Source organism: Enhydra lutris, unplaced genomic scaffold, assembly GCF_002288905.1.
Source record: "Enhydra lutris kenyoni isolate GAN:26980312 unplaced genomic scaffold, ASM228890v2 scaffoldscaffold39, whole genome shotgun sequence".
In the NCBI taxonomy this organism is placed as follows: domain Eukaryota; kingdom Metazoa; phylum Chordata; class Mammalia; order Carnivora; family Mustelidae; genus Enhydra; species Enhydra lutris.
In genome coordinates, this window is record NW_019154123.1 from 14552348 (window position 1) to 14574900 (window position 22553).

Consider the following 22553-nt stretch of genomic DNA (forward strand, 5'->3'; position numbering starts at 1 on the left):
AGTTGATACAGTGCCTTTTCCAAAACAGCAAAATTTCTGAGTCAGTCCTTATCTTCAGTGCAGGGGAAGGTATGTCCAGGTGTGACAAGCTGAGTACCTTTATTAGCTTGCAGGAGAATGGAAGCCTGGGGTCTCCGCAATGATAGTTCTCCTTGGCGGAGTCCAGCTGTCTCCCTGAAAGACAAGGGAGTTTGCTCCGCTCTGCTGTTGGCCCTTTATGTATAAATTCTTTTACAAACCAATAATGATACAATCCAGACATTGCTTTGGACGCCCTGTCCCAAGATGACAGGAAGCTTGGCTCAACCGAAGCTTGTCCAGAGCTCTCTTCATGATTGCCGTGCAGGCTCTCTCTGCCTGTGTCTCAGGTACTGAGGCTGGGGCCTCCTCTGGCACTTACTGGTTCAGACAGCAAGCCCAGTCTCTCCACCTACTATGCTAAGTGTCTGATGAGTGTAGCATCTCAAGAAGCATGTGATTTTCTAGCAGCTTGTCAGCTCTGACCCCTCCCGCTCCTTCCCTACCTCTTCTATGGAGTACAGCCAAAGCTCTCCTCTTGTCTCTGGCAGAAGGGATCATCTTTTCTTCCTCTGCACTCATGTCAGGTATTTTTCTAGATACTTAAAATTGGGTTCTTGCTTCAGCAGCATATTGCTAAAATTGGAATGATAGGTACTTATGTTTGGTATGTAAGCTATGAAGAAAACTAACATTTTCTGCCTCTGAAGGGAATACTTACAGTCATTTATTAAGCACTTACTATGCTCTGGACACCATACTAGATAGAGCATTTTAAGAAAATTTTAGCAGGGTGAGGAGATTAGACCTCAAGAGATAAAAAATTGAGGTGTCTGAGATATAACGGATATCTGACAAATGACTCACTTTAGCAGTGTCCATAGGTATGGGCTCTATTGTTTTCTAGAAAGTCTTGAGGATTAAATGTATAATATAAAAGAATTTGACCTTACTGTCCTCTGTTTTCCTTTAAGAGGTGTTTACATAATTGAATAGCAGCACTTATCTTTTGTAAAATTGTATGCTATACTCATGAGTTCACATATTATTATTGTAACATCCCCAAGTCTTCGGTTGGGCTCCTTAGATGCAGAGCCTGAGATGGTTATTCTGGTGCATGTGTTTTACTGAGTGAGCACTCGGGCTGGGGGAGGGGGATATGTCTAGACAGGGCAGCAGTGGAAGGAGCCCGATCCCACTTGGAGCAGGAGTGATACCAGGGGGCTGGCTCCACTGTAAGTCATCCAGTCACTGGCCAGGGCTGCTCTCCACAATGGGGGGAATGCATAACCTCTTTGCTAAGGAAATTCTTTGATTCTAGAGCACTTGTCTGGAGAAGGGAACATTTGTGCCCTGTTAGCCATTGTTATGGGCTGAATTTTGTTCCCCCAAAATTCACGTATTGAACCCTAACCCCCAGTACCTTATAATGTGACTACATTTGGAGATAGGGCCTTTAAGGAGGTGATTAACATAAAATGAGGCTGTTAGGTTGAGCCCCAATCCTACCCGACTGGTCCTTCTGTAAGAAGAGGAGATTAGGACACTGACAAACACCAGGAGCACCAGTGTGCGGAGGGTCAGCCGCCCAGGAGAAATCAGAACGGCTGACACCTTGACCTTGGACTTCTAGCTTCCACAACTATGAGAAAATGCATTTTTGTTGTTTAAGCCTCGCAGTGTGTGGCATTTTGCTGTGGCAGCCTGAGTTGACAAACACAGCAACCAACACTCATGGCACCTAGAGTGTGAGTGTGCCAAAATGTGTCTGGTTAGGAGGTTTCAGTGGCACACCAGTAGTATTCACTATGCCCACTTAGAGTTAGAAAACCGACCCGAGAAGTGACAGAGGCTGCCCAGGGTCACACAGCCCATACACAACAATGGCCAGATTTGAACCTCAGGCTGACCCTATAGCTTATCTTCTAATCTCTACTCCTTAGTCCCCCTCCTGCTGGGAGGCAGCCTTCCTCAGAAGCAGCAGACATCACCAGTTAACTTGGGCTTCAGTTTCTGTGTTTTTTATCCCAACTTGCCCACCTTACACAAGACAGAGCTCCCTGGGGAAACTGAGGCAGCTCAGTATTGACAGTGTCTGCCTCTGAGTGCCTTCTCCAGACATTGTCTCACCCAGTAGTTTGGGGAATGATGTAGCATGTTAATCACAGATTTCTCCTACATATGAGGTGATGTCTTTATTTAAAATGTTTTCATTAAAAAATGGATTAAGGCAATCTTTTTCACACCCACAAGTGCCATTTTTAGGAAAATAAGAAATTCTGAGAACTGCCTTGTCAGTGTAATAATAACTATTGTCATTCTGAGCACTGCTGCTCCCAATTTATAATGGGAGAACATGGTCTTTGGAGGCCACATCAAGATCTAACAATAGATCAGTTTCTTCATATTATAGCTTTTGTTCAGTTTTTTTTCTGGCTCATAATAAAGCCATTGCCCACTTTGAAAACTAAAAAAGAAAGGAAAAGTAAAGAAGGGCATCCCTGGGCAGCTGCCTGGCCCGAGGTACCCTACTCAGTCCCAGCTGGCTCAGCCACAGCAGAAGGAGAGAGCATGCTCTCTATGAGGACATGCTTTCCCCCAGATGGTGGCACAGTGAGAACCATTTTAAAAAGTGTCCTGTGGATATTGCTGGCTTCCTAGGAGAAGGGGCAGAAAAGTGTGAGTGCATCTGTTGGATTTCCTAAATCACAAGTCACTTGGTCACTGATCCGTTCTGACACTATTTTAGATGTGTGGAGAGTGGTTTGCAGCTGAAGCAGAGTCTGGGCACCTGGAGGAGAGCACAGTCTACCAGTGACTGCCGTCACACATTGCGTAGTCTAGACTCAGAGACTGCTGCAGATGTTGGTATGAAGAAGACATTTTTTACTGTTGCAAATTATGATTCCTTCTGAGATAAAAGTTCCAAGTCTGCAAGAGAGAGGAGAGAAAGAGGGGTCTCAGGGGGAAAAAAATCTTCATATTCCCTTTCTGCCTTCTCCTGGCCCTCCCCCAAAGATTAGGAAATTCTTTATATGAAATACTATGTGATAGTTTGAAAGTCCTTATCTTTTAGAAACATAGGCATTCATTTATTCGACAAAAAGTTTGGAGTGCCTGCTTTGAGCCACGGGTTGGAGAAGCCACAGGGAACAGGATAGGCTTGGCTCCTGCCTCCTAAGAGCTTATCAATGGGGGGTATCAGTAGAAGCTCTTTTTCTCTGAGCAGACAGTAAGTACTAGGCATTGTGCTAAGTCTGTGGTTCTTAAACTTCTAGGATCCCCCTGGAGGGCTTGCTAAAATGCAGATTGCTGGACCCTCACCCCAGTTTCTGATTCAGGTAGTCTGGCATGCATGAGAATTTGCTTTTCTAGTAAGACCCCAAGTGATGTTCTTACTGCTCTTCTGGGACCACCCTGTAGAAACCACTGTGCTAAGCTCATGGCATGCACCTGCTCACGGTGTACTGAATGGTTAGAATCATTCAGGGTGGTGGCGGGTGCGCAGGCTGAGGTATTCCTGCCACATAACCAAGTTCCTTTAGAGGAAACTTGGTTTTGACTTTACGCAAAGTTCTTGTTTTATTGCCTCTCTCTCTCTTTTTTTTTCTTTTTTTAAATTCTTTGGTGCATTTTCCTGATCATTTTAGAAGTTTGAAGAGCTGATGCAATAATTGATGAAGTATGGGGGAATGTCTCACTAAACAGTTGCACTTGTATGTCACTTTCTCCTTGAAGGTCCTAAGAGGTAGGATGGTAGTTCTCGAAGTGTGTTGCCAGACTTGGCAACAGCGTCTTGCCGCATAGCCCGCGCCCCCCTCCTCCCAAGACTACTGCATCTGAAACATTGGGCATGGGGCCAGGAATCTTCTTGAACAGGCCTCCAGGGGATCCCGATGTACGCTGCAGTTCGAGCACATCTGAGGTCAAGGGTAGTGACAATTGGGCTGAGTCTAAGGGAGGGGCCCTGGCATTCACTATTCCCAGCTCCTTCCAGGCGGTTCATCATGATGACTAAGCCTTGGTTTTCCCATCTCAGAAGTCAAAAGTCTATCCCTTGCTGTCCAACATCTTTCAGAGTGGTGGGGGAAGACAATCATGACTTTAATTTATGACATGGTTTTACTAACAAACATGAAAATTCCTAGCTACCCATGAAATAGCGCCATTCGATGGGAAAAAGATCGGATTCAGGTTATTTGTGTTCTAATCTAGTGTCCACCCTGAATACAGCTGTGTGACTTTCAGTTGATTATTAGCCTGTCTGAACCTCAATTTCACAGTCTGAAAAATAAGATAAAATTGTTTTCCTGGTCTAGCTTGAATAACCATTGCACTGATTAAATGTAATAATGGATATGAATGTGCTTTTGCAAACTGTGGAAGTGTTGTAACTTTGGACTGCTTTGTTCTTCCCCATTGGTAAAATGGGGATAGTGCTCTAAAACTTCACAGAAATCGTGAGTAGTTAAGAAACTCATGACACAAAGGTTTGAACTCTTCTAAAGTAAAGTTTATTTCTTCATTTTTTTAGGGTCTGTAGTATGTAAGGTTGGAAGATGTACAGGTATTATAGCCTTATGTATTTTATTATAGTGTGTCTATGTAATTATATATGATAGTACTTTTATTTGAACTGGTCACATCCTAGAGCAGTGGTTTGGATGTTGTGGCCCCAGACCAGCAGCACCAGCATCCCCTGACAACTTGTTTGAAATGCAATTCTCGGGCCTCCCTCCAGACCTAATGAATCAGCATCTGGGTAGGGCCTAGTGATCTGTGTTATAATAATACCCGAGGGGGCTACTGATGTTCACTGAAGTCTTAGAGGAAGGTATACATTAGGGTCCTTTTTATTTTGTATTTTGTATTTATTTGCTTTTTTAAAAGATTTTATTTATTTATCTGACAGAGAGATAGTGAGAGAGGGAACACAAGCAGGGGCAGTGGGAGAGGGAAAAGCAGGCCCTCTGCCCACAGAGAGCCTGCTGTAGGGCTCGACCCTAGGACCATGGGATCGTGACTTGAGCCGGACAGATGCTTAACAACTGACCACCCAGGTGTCCCTAAGGTCTTTTTTAGTTTTAATGATTTTATTTATTTATTTATTTATTTATTTATTTATGTGTTTGTTTATTTTTTTATTTAAGGGAGAGCACTGGCGGGTGGACCGAGGGGGAGGGAGGGAATAAGCAGACTCCATGCTGAATTCGGAGCCAGACTTGGGGCCTGATCTCACGACCCTGACCCTGAGATCATGACATGAGCCGAAACCAGGAGTTGGTGGCTCAACTGACACCCAGGTGCCCGTATTAAGGTCTTAATTGAAGGGTCTGGCAAACAGCATCCTTTTCGTGGCACAGGGTGATTGCTTGTCTTTTTCTCCAGCATGGACCTGCAACAACTATGCCCAAGCTCAGGCAGCCATGATAGGATTCCTTCATAAACATGCGGCCGCTGCCCACCCAGCCTAGTAGAGATCTGGAATGCCGCTCCAGCACGTCTGTTATGAGGCTGACTTCAGGGTGTGAGGAAATTAAAGCTATTTATCACAGACCATTTTCCCTCAATGACAGGAGAAATGAGCCTTAGCCTAACAAGGCTTCAAACTGGGCCCGCGTTTGAAAAACACATAGCTTGACAAACACAGTTTGAGCAGACTTCTATTTCTTTTGACTTTTCCTTTTGAAAATGAACTTTTTTGAGATGCACCAAGATAGTGGTGCTTGTTTAAGAAATATTGGAGGTGGCTTCATCCCAGTCAGTTTCCTGACTCAGGCATAAGTCCCAGGATGGCATATTCTACTGAGTATTTCTTTCCTTCCTCTTCTTCCTGGGAGGGGATCTCTGGTAAGAGAGGGAATCTTTCATCTGAGGCTAAGACTGCACAGAAGCCATGTTATGGAAGGTAGGGTTTGGTATTTATCAAGAGAAGGGTTTGTCTGTGTGGTTTGGCCTGCTGCCTTACTGCCCATTTGAAATGGGTGCGGTATGGATTTTGAGAAGTAATTCTATTTTGTGCGTGTATGTGTATATATAAAATTAAACTTGATAAAAACCTGTGATTGTCTAATATTTATATTTCTTCCTGTTGTGCATTACAAGCAAAACGTATACAGAGTTTTATGTTACATGTTAGTAAATGACATCTATTTGGTGCCTACCATATACACAGTGCTTTGCATCCATCATACTATTTAATGTTCACAACAATCCTCAGAGATGGTTACAGTCATGTCCATTTTTTACAGGTGAGAAAACTGAAGTACAGGAAGTTTAAATAATGCCTGTCACAGAGCTGATATTAGAGCCTCGATTTAAATGTAGGTCTTTTGGATTCCAAAGCCAGCATTCTCAACCAGTGTTTTTCAAATTGTGTGTTGAGAAATCACTTTAACAAGTTGCAACTAGCATTGTAAAAAAATGTAAAAAATTGAATAGAATGTGAAAGACTAGAATGTGTCATCTTTAGTATGAGTAAATCTTGATGCATGAAACTTTCATTTTAACTCTAAATATATTTATATTTGTACACAAATATAAGCACATTTCTGTGTGCTGGGCAACAATGTAAATGATATTTCCTCTTGTGTCACAGTCAGATTTGAAAGCAAATATTCTGGCCTAAAGGAGGAGGGGCAGAGGAATAGAGGGGAAAAGGGAGAATATAAGGAATAAGTAAATGAATGAGTAACTGGCAGACAGACAGAGAGCCTTTGGGAGAGGAAGAGGAAATAGGAGGGAGTGGGAAGAGGGGGAAAGAATGGACCAATCTGTGAAAAAGAGAGATGCTGGGGAGCTGGGCGAAGAGACACAGGAAGTCACATTGTTCTGTCCACCATTCCATTCCATTAATCAATCTTGAGTAAATATTTTTACAAAACATGGCCCCTATATACAAATAATCTACTTCATCTGCTGTTCAACTGAAAACATGTGATCTGAGGGGAAACAGGCTGTGTTGGGGTTACCAAAATGCCCAATATGCGCCTTCCTAAGAAGCTGGTGAAGGCAGTTTTGAGTATATGTTATTTTTGTCTTTTGAGCTGACTAATTTTGATGCCACGACACTGCCTCTTGTGTCTTATGGGAAACCATAGATAACAAAGATTTTAAAGTAGTCCACTAAGTGTCTTACTTCCAGAGGATTCTGGAATCAGTTAACAAAAAGTCCCTTTTTTCAGATGTGGAAATTGAGTGAACATTTTATAAAGTTTCCCTATAGACAATGCTTTCATAAGAATTCTATTACTGAATCTTCATAGCTACCCTGCTACGTTTCCCTTATGCCAGTTTTACTGGAGAAATTGGCTCAGGAAGCTCAAGTCCCTTGCCTCACTTCTTACATAAGAGGTGGTAGAGCTTAGATTCAAACCTGATTCTCTGACCCCTAATTCCATATTTTCCCCCAGCAAACACAGAGTAGCAACAGTGGGATGAAATACAGTGCTATTATAAATTAGAAGAGTTATTTTTGTTTATAAATCAGAGTCTGGTGCAAAGCCGGAAATGCCCATGGCTTTAATGTGTGGGCTGTCACTGTAAGTCACTCCTCTCCCCAACAGTATCTCCCTATTCCTAGGGCTTCCTTAGTAAATTGGAGTTGATATCGCTATTCTTTTGTTGCTGTTGTTGTTGTTTTGTGACCCATTCTTGGCCTTTCTTGGTTGAAAACCATTATAAGTAAAAATTACATTTTTAATTAGTAATAACATTGCATAAAATAACTTAGGTAGCCACTTCTTGGCATCAACTTAAATGGATGGTCTTTCCTTTAAAAAAAAAAATAGGGGGCCCCTGAGTGGCTCAGTTGGTTGAGCAACTGCCTTCCGCTCAGGTCATGATCCTGGAGTCCCAGGATCGAGTCCCACATCAGGCTCCCTGCTCAGCAGGGGGTCTGCTTCTCCCTCTGACCATCCCCCTCTCATGCTCGCTCTCATTCTCTCTCTCTCAAATAAATAACATCTTTTAAAAAGAAATAGGGATGCCTGGTTGGCTCAGTCAGTTAAGCATCTGCCTTCAGCTCAGGTCATGATCCCAGAGTCCTGGGATTGAGTCCTATATTGGGCTCCTTGCTCAGTGGGGAGACTGCTTATCCTTGTGCCTGCAGCTTGTGCATGTGCGCTCTCTCTCACACAAATAAATAAAATAAAAATCTTAAAAAAAATAAATGTTATGTATAGAGGTGAGTAAGCAGGGTCCCAGCTGACTCCACCTCAAAAGCCCTCATAGCCTGTTGGGAAAAAACCCATAATGTTTCCCTCGGCTTGCCTAAATGCCATTGCTGTATATCCTATCCATCTTGCCTGGTCTCATAACTAATATTTTCTTTAAAAAAGAAACAACAGGGAAGAGTGCTGACCAAGTTCCGCTCCAACAGCCTCTGCAGAAGTTTAATGTGGGTGTGTAATAGTGTCCTGCAGCCGAAGCCTCTCATCTAGTGTTTGCTCCTAAATCCCCTCATTTGTCATAAGGATTCATGCCTCTGAATGTAAAGACTTTAAAGGAGATCATTTCTTCTCATGTCATGGTTTTATTCTTCCACCTCAAAATATAAATGAATCATCCCTCCCTTCCTCTACTGGTTTAATTTTGTTGAGTATTTATTAAAGTCAGCCAGATACTTTCAGGAAGCTAATATTCAGCTCTACACTCCATGAAAGCTTTGTCAGTGCAAACATAACATATATCTCTGGGAAAATATGGGAGATCCTAGACTCATTATAATTTAATGACGTGTAGGGTCTGATTGTTGTTTATTCTTTATTTCAGAGATCCCTGAAGACCCGCTTATGGCTGAAGAGTATTATGCTGATGGCTTTGATTCCTGTTCTGAAGAAAGTGAGGAGGAAGAAGAAGAAACAGTGTTCTCAGCACCAGAGGAAGAGGTCAAGGATGAGGGACCCCAGCCTGCTTACAGAACATTCCAACAGGTATAGGCCGCTCCCCAACAGAGATGTGGAGCTGTCTGAGGTCCTGACCAGGTTGTGACTTCTCAAAGAGAGTCAAGGAAATCTTAGAACTTGAAGTGGGGGTGGGGGGCTAGGGTGTTTGGGTTTTTTGTTTTTTTTGTTTTTCTTTGTTTGTTTGTTTGCATTTTTTTTGGGGGGGGTTACTAGGGTTTGTTATAAAGGCCCAATGTGATGGGTCCAGGGACAGCTAGGACCGCATGGAGTTCTGAGATTCTGGTGTGGACCATGTTGATGAGGGATGGGCTGGAGCACCCAGTACTTATTCAAATGGGAAGATGATACACACTGCACTGATGAGCACCCTGTATACAGCTGTTAAATAAAGAATGCAAGTGTCTCTTTAGCAGAGAGATGGAGATTTTTAAAAATACACTTTTCTGCCTGGTAATCAGATTTTTGAGTCATGTCCTAGTTCACAAATTAGTTCTGAGAATGAGGCCCAGAGATCCCGGGCTTAGGGTATGATCTTTCTGGCCACACCCAGCCTTTGTGGGCCCATCCTTACACACAGTGCTGGAGTCTCTGTATGTCCTTGGCATATCTCTTTAACAATAGCAAGATAAAGCCCTATCTGGGTTATAGGCTAAGAAACAGTCCCGGCATGTGATTTCTCTGCCAGGTGTCTATAGGAAAGAAAAAAAGCAAGAGGTATGTAAGACTTAAGCAGATTACTTTGGGCAAATTATGCTCATAAACTTCATTTTCCTCTTAGGCCATAACATGGTAACCTTTCTAGTCCCCAATTTTTTTTTAAGATTTTTTAATTTATTTGACAGAGAGAGAGTAGGCAGAGAGGCAGGCAGAGAGAGAGGAGGAAGAAGGCTCCCTGCTGAGCAGAGAGCCTGATTCGGGGCTCGATCCTAGGACCCTGGGATTATGACCCAAGCCGAAGGCAGAGGCTTTAACCTACTGAGCCACCCAGGTGCCCCCAGTCCTAAAATTTCTTAAGGCACAGTTGTTTTGTTACTGGAAATCATTAAGCTAGGAAAATAGAAGTCAATCAAGGGGTACCTGTATCAATGGGAACTTAATTCAGGAGGATTAATTGAAGTTTGTATACAATAATTTTTAAGATATGTGATAGTCAATAAATATTATAATATTCAATAAATAAAACCAATAAGAAATGTTCTCAGGTTCTATATAAGAAAAGAGAAAGAGACAAGGAAAGGGGAACTAGAAGGATATGGATATGAGGCTAAGAAGAGAAAAGGATGAGAGAAAGAGGAGAAAGAGAATTTAGGAGACAAATACGTGAAGAGAGAAGTAGATGAATGTTGAGAGAAATACAGTCAAGGCAGAGAGTGATTCAGCATGCCAAAATAAAAATGCTTTCCTTCTATCATTTCCGCATTTTCCAATGGACTCTGGTGAACAACAGCACCTCCTACCACACGTTTAAAATACAATTCCCATTTCGTTCTGTGCCACGGTCCTAAACATGTGAGACAAATCTTTTTTATTTATTTAAATAATTTCTACACCCAACCTGGGGCTCGAGCTAACGACCCCAGGATCAAGAGTCACACCATGCTCTTCTGACTGAGCCAGCCAGGTGCCCTAGGACACAAATATTACAATATTGCAGAACCATCTTTCTGTGCCTATGGTTACAAAACACATCCATTTTTACTCAAAGCACCAAGTGACAAAATTTTAGCTACTAGTGTTATTATTTTTTATTTTTAATAGATTTAAACTGATTCAGAAAATACACATGAATAAAATATACAGCAAACACCACTCAGGTCAGGAAATAGAACTTTGCTAGCCACTCTGGAAGTCCCGTCTTTGGCATACTTATAGGAACACAGGGCTGGAAATCAAAATGCCTGTATACAAGACTAGCCTTTGTTACTTGCAGGTTGTGTGACCTTGTGCAAGTTACTAAATTTCACTGTGCCTCAGTTTTCTAATCTGTAAAATAGGACAATAATGACTCCTACCTCACAGAGTAGTCTGGGGATTAAAATGCAGTAATCAATGTAAGGTACTTAAAATAGTATCTAGAATTTAATAATTAATTAATGAGATATTAATTATGATGATGATGATGATGTTACCCAGCCCTCTTGTAGGGGTTTTTTTTTGTTAACATATAATGTATTATTTGCTTCAGGGATACAGGTCTGTGAATCATCAGTCTTACACAACTCAGAGTGCTCACCATAGCACATACCCTCCCCAGTGTCCATAACCCAGTCACTCTATCCCTACCCCCCCAACCCCCAGCAACCCTCAGTTTGTTTCCTGAGATTAAGAGTCTGTTATGGTTTGTCTCCCTCCTGATGCCATCTTGTTTCATTTTTTTCCCTCTCTTCCCCCCACAACCCCCGTCATACCTCTCAAATACCTCATATCAGAGAGAGCATATGATAATTGTCTTTCTCTGATTGATCTATTTCATTTAGCATAATCCTGTGGGTTTTTTTTTTTAAGATTTTATTTATTTATTTGACAGACAGAGATTACAGGTAGGCAGAGAGAGGAAGGGAAGCAGGCTCCCTGCTGAGCAGAGAGCCTGATGCGGGGCTCGATCCCAGGACCCTGGGATCATGACCTGAGCCGAAGGCAGAGGCTTTAACCCACTGAGCCACCCAGGCGCCTCCTGTGGGTTTTTTTAAAAGACTTATTTATTTATTTTATAGAGAGCAAGTGCATGAGCTGGGGGTGGGGCAGAGAGAGAGGGAGAGACTCTCAAGAAGACTCCTTGCTGAGCATGGAGCCCAACACAGGGCTTGATCCCATGACCCTGAGATCATGACCTGAGCCAAAACCAAGAGTCGGGTGCCCCACTGACTGAACCACCCAGGCACCCCATTTTGTGGATTTTTTATGATACTTCCCAAACTCTTTAATGTTAGTGTGAGATTTCACAACTGTGGTATTAAAAAAAAAAATTCCCTCCTTTTTATTTCTTAGGGCCAATTATAAATATAGGACAGCAGTTTTGCTCTCTGGGCCGTGCATCTGTCACATGTGATATGATAACTGAAATTTTCTCTGCTCAGTGAAGTGTTAGGAAAAGAGTGATCTTTTTGGAATGGTGCCACAGGGGCAGAGAAATGGATACAGGCTAGGCTTTGTGAATTGATTTTAAATCTATTGGGACAGGATGCTGAGGCTTCTCATACTCACATGGGTATTTTTGTCTCACAAAACCCTGTTGGGTAGTTATTCTTATTTCTATTTTCCAGATGAGGAAACTGAGTCACTGAGAGAAGTAGGTTGCCTGTGATGACCACACAACTAGGGAAGGCGCTCAAAACCACGAAGAGGCCTGGGTCTATCATGCTCACCAGCCAGTGTTCTTTCTGGTACAAAATGTGTATCAGGCTAGAGTAATCTTAGTATAATAGAAACAGGAGTGGAAATCTCATTGACTAATCTGTGGAAAGATAGGTAACTGCAGTCCCATTTGTTTTTCCTGTAATCTGATATTATTTTCTCCACCCCAAAGGGGGTGAGTGTGCGGTTGTGATGGGTGTCTGCTCTTCCCTTTCTAGGTTATTTAACTAGCGACATTCAAATTGTAGTTACAGAACACTATGCCGAGACCCGATCACTGTTGGCTTTGTGAATTGGGTGAAAACTGCAGCCATCACTCGGATTTGCTCTTCCCTCCCCCTAGTCTCACCCTTGACCCAAGTGTGTCCAAGGTCTTCGGTGATCCTTGTACCCATGGCTTTTATGTGAGTAGTCAGATCAAGTTGATTCTTATTCCTTTAGGTAGAGCAAAAGTCACATAGTTTGTATTTGATGGAAGAGGTGCTTTCAAAAAAAAAAAAAAACAGCCATGGGCTTCATTGGGATTGATTGCTGAGTCCCTTGCACCACCTGTGACAATCTTTTCCGCAGCAGCATCTCCAAAGTGGTTTTTATTAAGCACCTAATTGCTGCTGATCGTTCCTTCCCTCTCTGCTGTGTTAAGCCGAACATCAACAGCAGCTTTATCACAAGCCATTATCATATTGTTGATAGCTACTCTGTGAAGGCTGTGGTCACTGAATTGGAACCAGCCTCTTAGATCTCAGGAGAATGGAGTTTATAGCTGTCATCGTAAGATGGGTTTCAACAGTATTTGTGGGACCTGTCACTGAAAAGTGTTTTTGCTCTAATGGATGTGCTTTAGGGCCGCAGATTGATGGGGTGTATTCAGAGACCCTTCTGTTTTCCCTCGTTGCCTTGACCACCATTTCTCTCTTCAAGACTAATCAATGTCCTGTGTGCATCAGGAATACACACGCTAGGTAGACCATAACGACTTCACACAGAACTCCCTCAGGAAAGGCTCTGTTTAATGAATGTGGCTTTCAGCAATACTTATTTTTAAGAAGACTCTTAGGACCATAATGTTTGTTCTTGCCAAGACAAAGGGCTGTGGAGGCCCATTTTTCCAGCTAATTCTGAAGCTTTCACCAAATCCTCTAGTGGCTTTCAAATTCCCTCTGCACAGCAAAGCATTAGGAAAAGTGCAATGATCTCCTTGGAATGGTGCCACGGGGCAGAGAAATGGATGTAGGCTAGGCGAGGCCCAAGAGTCTACTGAGGACTCTCGGATCAGGTCATCATGAGAATATGTGCCTCTGAGCGTCTTCTGGTAGTGGAGTCATTAGTTTAATCAAATCCTCATTGTTATAACAGTAACATCTAACATCTCCTGAACCTTTATTCTACGCCCTGTACTTTATATATCATGTCAGCCCAGGTCCTCTGGGAAGCAGGTGACAAGACAGAATTGGGGAAAGCCTCAAACCACGATGCTAGTCTGCACCTTTGTAGGTAAGAATGGAAGGGAAGGCAGGACTGCATGACACCTTCAACATGCAGGGTCTGGAAAGGTCTTCACGGTGGCCATAAGAGAGCCCCAGACAAAGACTGCCCTGCCCATCAGAGGAGGCCAGACTGGGTGGGAATGGCCTGGCTCTGGTTTCCTAATGCTTGAACTGGCTGCGAGCTGCCGGGAGGAGCCGATCCTGGAGCAGCAGCTGTGGGCGGCTAGCTGGCTTCACAGCAAGGCTGGCAGCAGGCTGGCTCTGGAAGAGAAATGGAAGGGGTGCACCTCAGCTATGGGCACAGATGCATATTTTATTTCATTCTTGCAAGTTGGCCCTTTAATGCGTGTATTCTAGTTGAACTGCATCAATCTGGAATTGAACTGGCTGGAATTCCAACAAGGGAGAAGGTGAGAGTGAGGAACGAGGCGGGTGGGCAAGAGAAAGGAAGAAAGCTTGGGTTAGTGATTTCCAGCCAGTTCTGCCTGACATTTGAACCAAAAAGTGGGAGCCCCAGATGGAGAAAGGGCTGAGGACTATAATTCCAGAGCCCCCACTGCCTCTCAGGGTCCATGCATCTCTCAGGTTGAGAACCTCTTGGTGCTTTGAATTCTTGCCCTAGACTTAGAGTAGTTACAACCATGTGTTCTTCATACAATGCAGTTCCTCAGTGCTAGTCAGCTCTTCCATTTGATGCTTAAAAAGAAACAGCATAATTAGTCTATAATTGGTTACTGTATTAAGCACTGACTTTAAAACTCAGGTCCCTTGAAAGATGAGTCTGTTGTGATAGCCTCAGCTTGCACAAGAAGAAACTAAGGCTCCGTGAGGGGAATGCAACCACCAAGTAGCACAGAGCTAACAAGTAGGAGAGCTGCAGATCTGCCATGTGTCTTAGACACTCCTTTATACAGTCTTTCGGGACAACTATTTAATTATGGCAATTATAATCTCTCCTCTGTGAGGACTGGGTAAACACAGTAGGTGTGAGGGGATAGCTAAGGGCCACCGCATTGTCTGGCCCTGTTCTCCTGAACAGAATTACTGACCTGTGCACGAAGCAAAATTTACACTCGTTCTAGGAACAGTGCCAAGTTATGGAAATTAAAACAAAAAAGAGCCTGTCTCTCACATCTGTTACAGGATATAGAATTCTCTCCTCCTCCTATCTTTTTGTTTGTTTGATTTAACAGAAGATGCCAGAACTCTTGAGTCCAAACTGTAGGGCTGATTTAACTGGGGTTTTGCATGATCTGACCTAACTGATCTGACGTCATGCATGGGAGGAAACAGTTTTTGTCTGGAATTGGCCTCAGAGGTCATCGGTTCTAAGAAGCAGTCAGCCCCGCTGTTTAATATCTCTCCATCAGCACCACTCCCACCCCCCGCCGCCCATGTCCCAGGCTGTAAAGCAGCCCATCTTGCTGAGGCGTTAGAGGAACCCAGCGGTTTCATGTGTCACACCTTCCAGGTTACAGGCCTTCTTTTTTTTTTTTTTTAAGACTTTATTTATTTATTTGACCGACAGAGATCACAAGTAGGCAGAAAAGCAGGCAGAGAGAGAGGAGGAAGCAGGCTCCCTGCTGAGCAAAGAGCCCAACGTGGGGCTCGATCCCAGGACCCTGGGATCATGACCTGAGCTGAAGGCAGAGGCTTTAACCCACTGAGCCACCCAGGCACCCCGGTAACAGGCCTTCTGTAGACCCAGTGTGTGTTGCTGAAAGGAGTCACTTTGATGGGACAGTTTCCACTGCCGGCCCTATTCCAGCCCTCATTTCCAGCATGGTTATTCTGCCTTCCTTCTCTACTATTTCTTGTCCAGGCTAAAGCATAGCTCACTGCGGGCCAGGCAGGGACCAGCAAACCTTGCTGTGGGACATAACACTATGGGCTTTGTAGGAGGTTTTAGCTCCTAAATCTTTTCAATTGGACCCACTGTTGTATTGAAGATTGCAACTACACTTTTTGCCCCAATCCCAAAGAATGGAGGAAAAGAAGGAAGATGATAGGGTAGAAAAAGACAAAGCAAAACTGAGTGGGAATGCACAGAATCTGTGTGCTCCTTTCAGTGTGGAGGGTGGGATCCTCCCCTAGCCTCCACCCCACCCCCATGTTGGTGGCTGAGCAGAGGTTCACAGCAACTGGGGAAGGAAAGGGACAGCAAGCAGCCCACACTGGGCCCTCCTGTGCTACTCCTGGGGTTGGGGGTGAGCGTGGTGGAGTGGTGTATGCTGGTTTTGCAAAGCGGGTAAGCCTAGTTGGAATGGCACCTTTGGACTTCTCCAACAAGCCCCTTTCCCCTTTCGCCAGCACCCAATTCATGTGTTCACAGCTATCAGCTGAGCCGAGCTACCCGGACCATACAGGGCATGAATGAGTCTACAAAGAATAGGAGGATCCTCCCACATGGCCCTTGCAAACAAAGGGCCATCCCACTCTTCTGTGATTCATTCATACAGAGAAATTTAATTTTATTTTCTGAATATTTTATTCATCTGGAAAGACAGAGTGAATACCATTTCAAGGTGTCTGGTCTAGGAAGAAAGGAATGTGACACATCTAGGACATTGATGGAGGTACTGTCCTTTCTACATGACCCATATAGGATGACATCATACCAGAGGAAGCAACAATCATTCTTACTAAGACAGGGCCAGCTTTGCAGCCCAACAGGTGCCATGCTAAGTCCTTTACATGCCTTGTCCCATTTTATACTCACAGGCACTTTCCGGAGCTAACATCTTCTGTCCCACTTTACGAAGAGGAAAGTGTGACACAGAAAGAAAGAATAACTGACTTGACCTAGGTCACCCAGTCCATTGACAGAGCTGGAATTCATACCAGCAAATTCTCCTTGTCCACGAGGAGACATGTGGGTTGAGTGCAGAAGTGAATGTAGAAGTTTCATAAAGGAGAGGAAAAGAAGATGCCTGGGACCTAAGGAGCAGCTCCAAAATGTGTGAGAACATGACCGGAGGATTTTAAATCGTGTTGAAAACACAGGACCAAGTTTCCCACGTACTCTGTGGGATTCATGTAGGAGTAAAGCTAGAACTGGAGTCAAAAATAATAAGGTGCCATAAAGAAGTGTGTATCACAAGGGCTACCTTTTGGGAACATGAACCGATCAACATTCCTTAAATGGCAGGACTTTCCTCCCTAGACTACCGGCCCTGTGGCATGAGAAGAGATAAAAAGTTCATCAGGAGCAAGTGAGCTTTTGGGAGGGAGGGGTGGCTTGGTGGCAGGCTCCTGGCACACTGCTGCAACTTGAGAAATGGATCACAGCAAAGGTACCAGCCTCCCCAGCTCCTGAAAACTTCATTGCACAAGTTGCTGGGTGGGCATCGTGATGCCACTCTCAGCAACCCTGCTTTCTTTTCCCTCCTCTCCATCCTTTACATTTCCAAACTGTGATCCAAAATGTCCAAAGAGTTCTGGATCAGATACCTATGAATGTCTTTGAACCCCAGAAGCAACCCTGCAGATACCGATGTGCTGCGAACCTGGGCAGTAATAGGAGACAGCCGCAGTGAGAAGGTTTTAATAATGCAGAGTAAACAAGGCATTAGCAGTGAAATGTGGACACATTGACAATCACATTTCAGTGACTCCGAATTCAGTGACAGAGGCATTTGGAGTTACGGGAGCCTGGGGGCTTGCCTCCAGCTTGAATTTGGCAGATGTGGCTCCGTGTTCCCCGCATGACACAAGCTCTGAGACCTTTTTTGCTTTGACAGAGGCGACCATTGGTAGTGAGCTAGGAGTGAAGATGTCAGCTTCCTGATTTCAGGGCAGTTTCTGGGAAGGTGCCATCCACTCTGTCCTGTGGCTTTGCACCGAATGGCACCCTCTGCCGTCCTACGAATTATGAATGCAAATAAACAAGGGTTTGCCTTCTAATGAGATCGAAGTGAGATGAGAAAGGTCCATCTGAGTGTGTGGAAAATGGATAAGGTCACCTTGGTGTTTGGTTTCTGTAACTTAGTGACATTTTGCAGGATGCAGTGGATAGAGTTTAAAGAGTGGACAGTAGCTTAGTAAAAGAACATGGGTGGGTTGTGGGAAAGAACATGGGTGGGTTGTTGCTTGGGTCATACATTCATACATCACACAGATGAGGGTTCTAGGCACTGGGTGGAAGGTAGTGAAAAACAGACACAATGCCACCTTCATGGACATCTCACCTAGTCTCCTGTATTTATAGAGTATCCATAGACTGTCAGCTCCCAAATGTGTGTCTTCCATTCTGCACTTCTGTCTCCAGATTCACATCCCCTGTCTGTCCAGGAGTGGGGATAGATGTCATGTGGACTTCTAATAGACATCCTGAACTAAGCATGTCCAAAACTGAAGGAATACACCCCAGCCCCAGGCCCAGTCAGCTCCTCCTGAGTCAACCTTGACTCTTGCATGTCCTTTCACTCACATTCCACTTCTAATGCATGAGCAAAACCTATTGACTCGATGTTTAGAAGATGATCATTATTTAGCACCTCTACTCCTACTGCTGGAGCCACCATTGCCTCCCCAGTGTATGACTGCAGTAGCTTCCAACTGGCCTCCTGGTAACCCTCCCTCCCATACTTCCCTCAAACGAAAAGGCACAAGTCTGTTCAAAATGGCCTTGCAGCAACCCCTCATCACCCATGGAAGATTTCCTCCCTTCCATCACTGCAAGAATCACCCTTGCCACCCCACCCTAGTCACATTAGCCTTCTTGCTGTTTCTGGAACACGTCAGGCACGTTTCTGCCATTGGAAGCCTGGAACGCACTTCCCTCCAGATACACAAATTATTTTGCTCCCTCTCTACCTTCAAGTTTGTGCTTATATGCTGTCATCTTGGGGAGGACTCAAACTACTTAGAGAATTTAGCACTTGCTGGTGTGAGAAGTCCTTGTGTCCTTTCCCTGCTGTATCGTCCTCCGTAGATCTTAACACCATCTGACCTACCACTGTTTATTTGCTTACTCATTTATAGTTTCTCTCCCCCTTCTAGAATGTAAGCCAGTTGGGCAAAGATTCTGTTTGTATCACTGCTGTATCCCCAGCACCTTGAACAGTGTTCAGCACAGAGCAAACATTGAGCAAATATTGGGGAGTAAATAGATGAATGAATGCCTACATGGATAAGCTAGTGGTACAGGTAGCCAATAAGCCAGGACACACACAGCTAGAGCAAAGAGGAAAGGAAGAAGTTGAGGTGATGGAAGAAATGGGCATTTGGGGGAGGGGTCGAAACACCTCCTGAGAGGGATTCAGGAAGTCCTAGCAGAGGGATTCTCAGCTGTGACCTGAGGGATGGAAAAAGCACTCCCTGCTGTAAGAAAACAGAGTTGGGAGAGGAGTGTTTCAGAGGGGCGTAGTGTGTGTAGGAAGGCCCAGGTCATGAGAGGGCTTGGCAAGTTTGAGAAATTGCAAGAAGACTGATGCTGTTGGAGAGGTCAGGCCAGCAGTAGCTACATCAACAAGGTCTTGTAAGGAGAGTGGGTTTTATTTTAAGCACAAGGCCAATCCAGTGAAGGGCAACTGAAATCAAGTCTTAAAATGAATCTATGGCAGTGAAAGGTGGCGATTGGCTGAGAGGGGGCCTGAGGGAAATTTCAGGGACTTAGTGGCGTTATGGGTATTGTATATGGAAGATCTGGGCATTTCACTGCATGCAAATTTTACCTCAATAAGAATAATACATCATCAAAAAAAAAAAAAAAAAAAAAAAAGAATAATACATCATCAATGATGTCATCAAGACAAGAAAAACTACCAAAAAAACTACACCAGATTTGTGATATCCATACATATATTGCGACACATGTAAGTCAGCCTGTATCAAGGCTGTGTCTTTGGCTCCTTGTAGCACGTTCATGACTTCAGGAGTCATGCTTCAGGGAGGTCCTGGGTACACTCAGGTAAGGTGTCTTAGGGAAAAAAAGGTGAGTCCAGAATGACTAAGCTTGAGTGGGGAGAAGGGTTCTGTATGGTTTGGTGTCATCCTGTGGGACGACTCTGTCAAGACCGGTGACCAAGAGGTAAAAGAAATCAGCCCCTTCACACCCTCACACCCACTGACATAGGGACCCTTGAGGGGCCCAAGGGTCTGAGTGAGATGAAGCTTAGCTGAGCTCCCTTCTGGCTGGAGCTCTACTGGGTGGTTATGTCCATTCCATGTATACATTTATAGATCTTTGGGTTTGTTCCACAGACAGAAATGGTGTTGGGCCTGGCAGCACACCACGTAAGTACCCATTCCCACTCATCCTGAGTGGCCTTCAGCCCCAGGAAACTTAAACACTTCATAGCTGTGCAACTGTTTATATCTGGGTTGCTAACTGTCCAGCCTTCTGTGGTGTGGCTTTGGGAGTCAGCATTACCCACCTGCCAGGAGAGTGCTAAGGGTGCTAGATGAAGACAGATGGTTGGGTTTTTACCACCTCAAGGTGTAGGGGCATGAAGCAGAAGAACAACCCTTTGGGAGGTTCTTGAGAATGTCTAAAGGTAGATGTACAATTGCTAAGGGCTATTGGTTCCCAAACTGAGCCCTCATCCCAAAATAAGGTCTTCTGGCAGCTAGTTGCCATTCTTCCATTTGTTTGTTCATTCATTCACTCATTTGTTCATTCATTCACTCATTTGTTCGTTCATTCATTCATTTATTCACAATTAATTCCAAGAAGGGCACAATATTATGAACTGGTTACATTTTACTGGGGTGGGTGGGGTAGGGAGAGCTGTGGAGTGAAGGACAGTGTCTTTACATCTCCCCCTTACCTCTCTTTGGCTCCTTCCTCTACAATTCTCTTCTTCATCCAGATAAAGGTCAAGCATCCTTAGACTTTGGACAACAAGCCTCATGTGACTAGGCTTCTCTATGAGTAGGTTCTCATTGCTTTGTTCCCTCAGGGGAATAAGTAACTGTCAGCAACAACTTCAGAAACAGCTGCTTCAGAAAGAGATTTCTTCAACTGCATTATCCATTCCAATAATTTGAGCAGAAAGTTAAGCTGGGTTCAGTCCAAGATACTGAGCATATTGGTTGTGTACCAAACAAACATTTTTGAGCCTTCTGTTTAACAAACACGTGTTACAGTTAAAATGTGCCAGGCATGGAGCTATGTACTTATGGATGCTAACATTTATTCCTCCTAACAACCCATTTTACAGATGGGGAAATGAAGATGTGAATAGTTTAAGTAATTGCTCAAAACACATGACAGGCAAATGGCAGGGCCAGATTTAAACTCAGGTGGGCTTATTCCAGAGCCCTTGCTCTTAACCACTAGGCTGTGCCCTTCTCCTTTGGTCCATTCTGCCAGAGCCTCAGTTTTAGGCCAGTGGCCAGCCTCCCTTTATGATTTAAATACATCCTAAATCCTATTCATTCCAGCCAGTCTGGCCATCACACTCCACTTACCAGGGACTGGTTTAAAATGAATATGCAATCAATTCTGGCCAAAAAGTGTGAGGATATACTTTCTTGGGGAGGAGGGGGTCTGAGAGTGCATGGAAAGGAGCATATTGGGGCTCTTTTTTAAGGTGGTTTATGGAGATTTTTGGTTACTTGTAGCTGAAACTTTCCTAGGTCATATAGATGCTAAATTAAGATACATTTTCTAACAGGAATATTGGCATAGAAATATAGTTGTGTAGTTATTGGATTATATTTTCAAGACAGCTTCTTGTGCACTTTCATATAAAAGTTTGAATTCTAAGGAACAAGCCAGTACTTGTGATATGCACAAATAACAGTATTTGGGGCTTGCCTCTAAGAACTAACAATGAAAATGTACGATGCTGTGTAGTTCTGGTTTGGTATAAACCTGGTCTGTTATTGAATATCCATGTTCAGATGTTATTGAGAATTTGGTCCTTTGAGTCTATCAGAGTATTAGATCCCAACAAAATAATGCTCTTAGAAATTCTTCTTCCTGGATTAGAAACTGCTTATTCTACACCACTGTATTCTGTCTGTCTTTCTCTTTCTCTCTCTCTAAGTTAAATTTTAGTTAGTTACCATACAGTGCAGTATTGGTTTCAGGAGTAGAATTCAGTGATTCATCACTTACACACAACACTCAGTGCTCATCACAAGAGCCCAATCTAGCCCATCCTCTACCTCCCTCCCTCAACTCTCAGTTTGTTCTTTATCATTAAAAGTCCCTTATGGTTTCCCTCTTTCTCTTTTTTCCCCTTTCCATGAGTTCATTTGTTTTCTTTCTTAAATTTCACATAAGAGTGAGATCATATGGTATTTGTCTTTCTCAGACTGACTCATTTCTCTTAGCATAATACACTCTAGCTCCATCCACATCATAGCAAATGTCAAAATTTCATACTTTTTGATGTATGATGACTGGGTAATATCCCATTGTATATATATACCACATCTTCTTTATCCATTCATCAGTCAGTAGACATTTTGGCTCTCTCCATAGTGTGGCTATTGTTGATAATGCTGCTATAAACATTGGGGTGCATGTACCTCTTCCAATCTGTGTTTTTGTGTCTTTTGGATATGTACCTAGCAGTGCAATTGCTGGGTCATAAGTTAGTTCTTTTTTTTAAAGATTTTATTTGTTTATTTAACAGAGAGAGATCACAAGTAAACAGAACAGCAGGCAGAGAGCCGGGCGGTGAGGGGGGGAAGCAGGCTCCCTGCTGAGCAGAGAGCCCAATGCAGGGCTCGATCCCAGGACCCTGAGATCATGACCTGAGCCAAAGGCAGAGGCTTAACCCACTGAGCCACCCAGGCACCCCTCATAAGTTAGTTCTATTTTTAACTTTCTGAG

The 22553-nt window shown here is 43.7% G+C and overlaps 1 protein-coding gene across 2 annotated transcripts in view; it reads left to right on the plus strand.

The window, feature by feature from the left end:
- LOC111155059 (NIMA related kinase 11) overlaps nt 1-22553 on the plus strand; it is a 241177-nt gene that overhangs the window by 139451 nt on the left and 79173 nt on the right. For both annotated transcript variants that reach the window (XM_022515086.1, XM_022515087.1), the window contains one exon: nt 8791-8951. In XM_022515086.1, coding sequence (XP_022370794.1) covers nt 8791-8951 — 161 coding nt within the window. The remainder of the gene's footprint in view (nt 1-8790; nt 8952-22553) is intronic.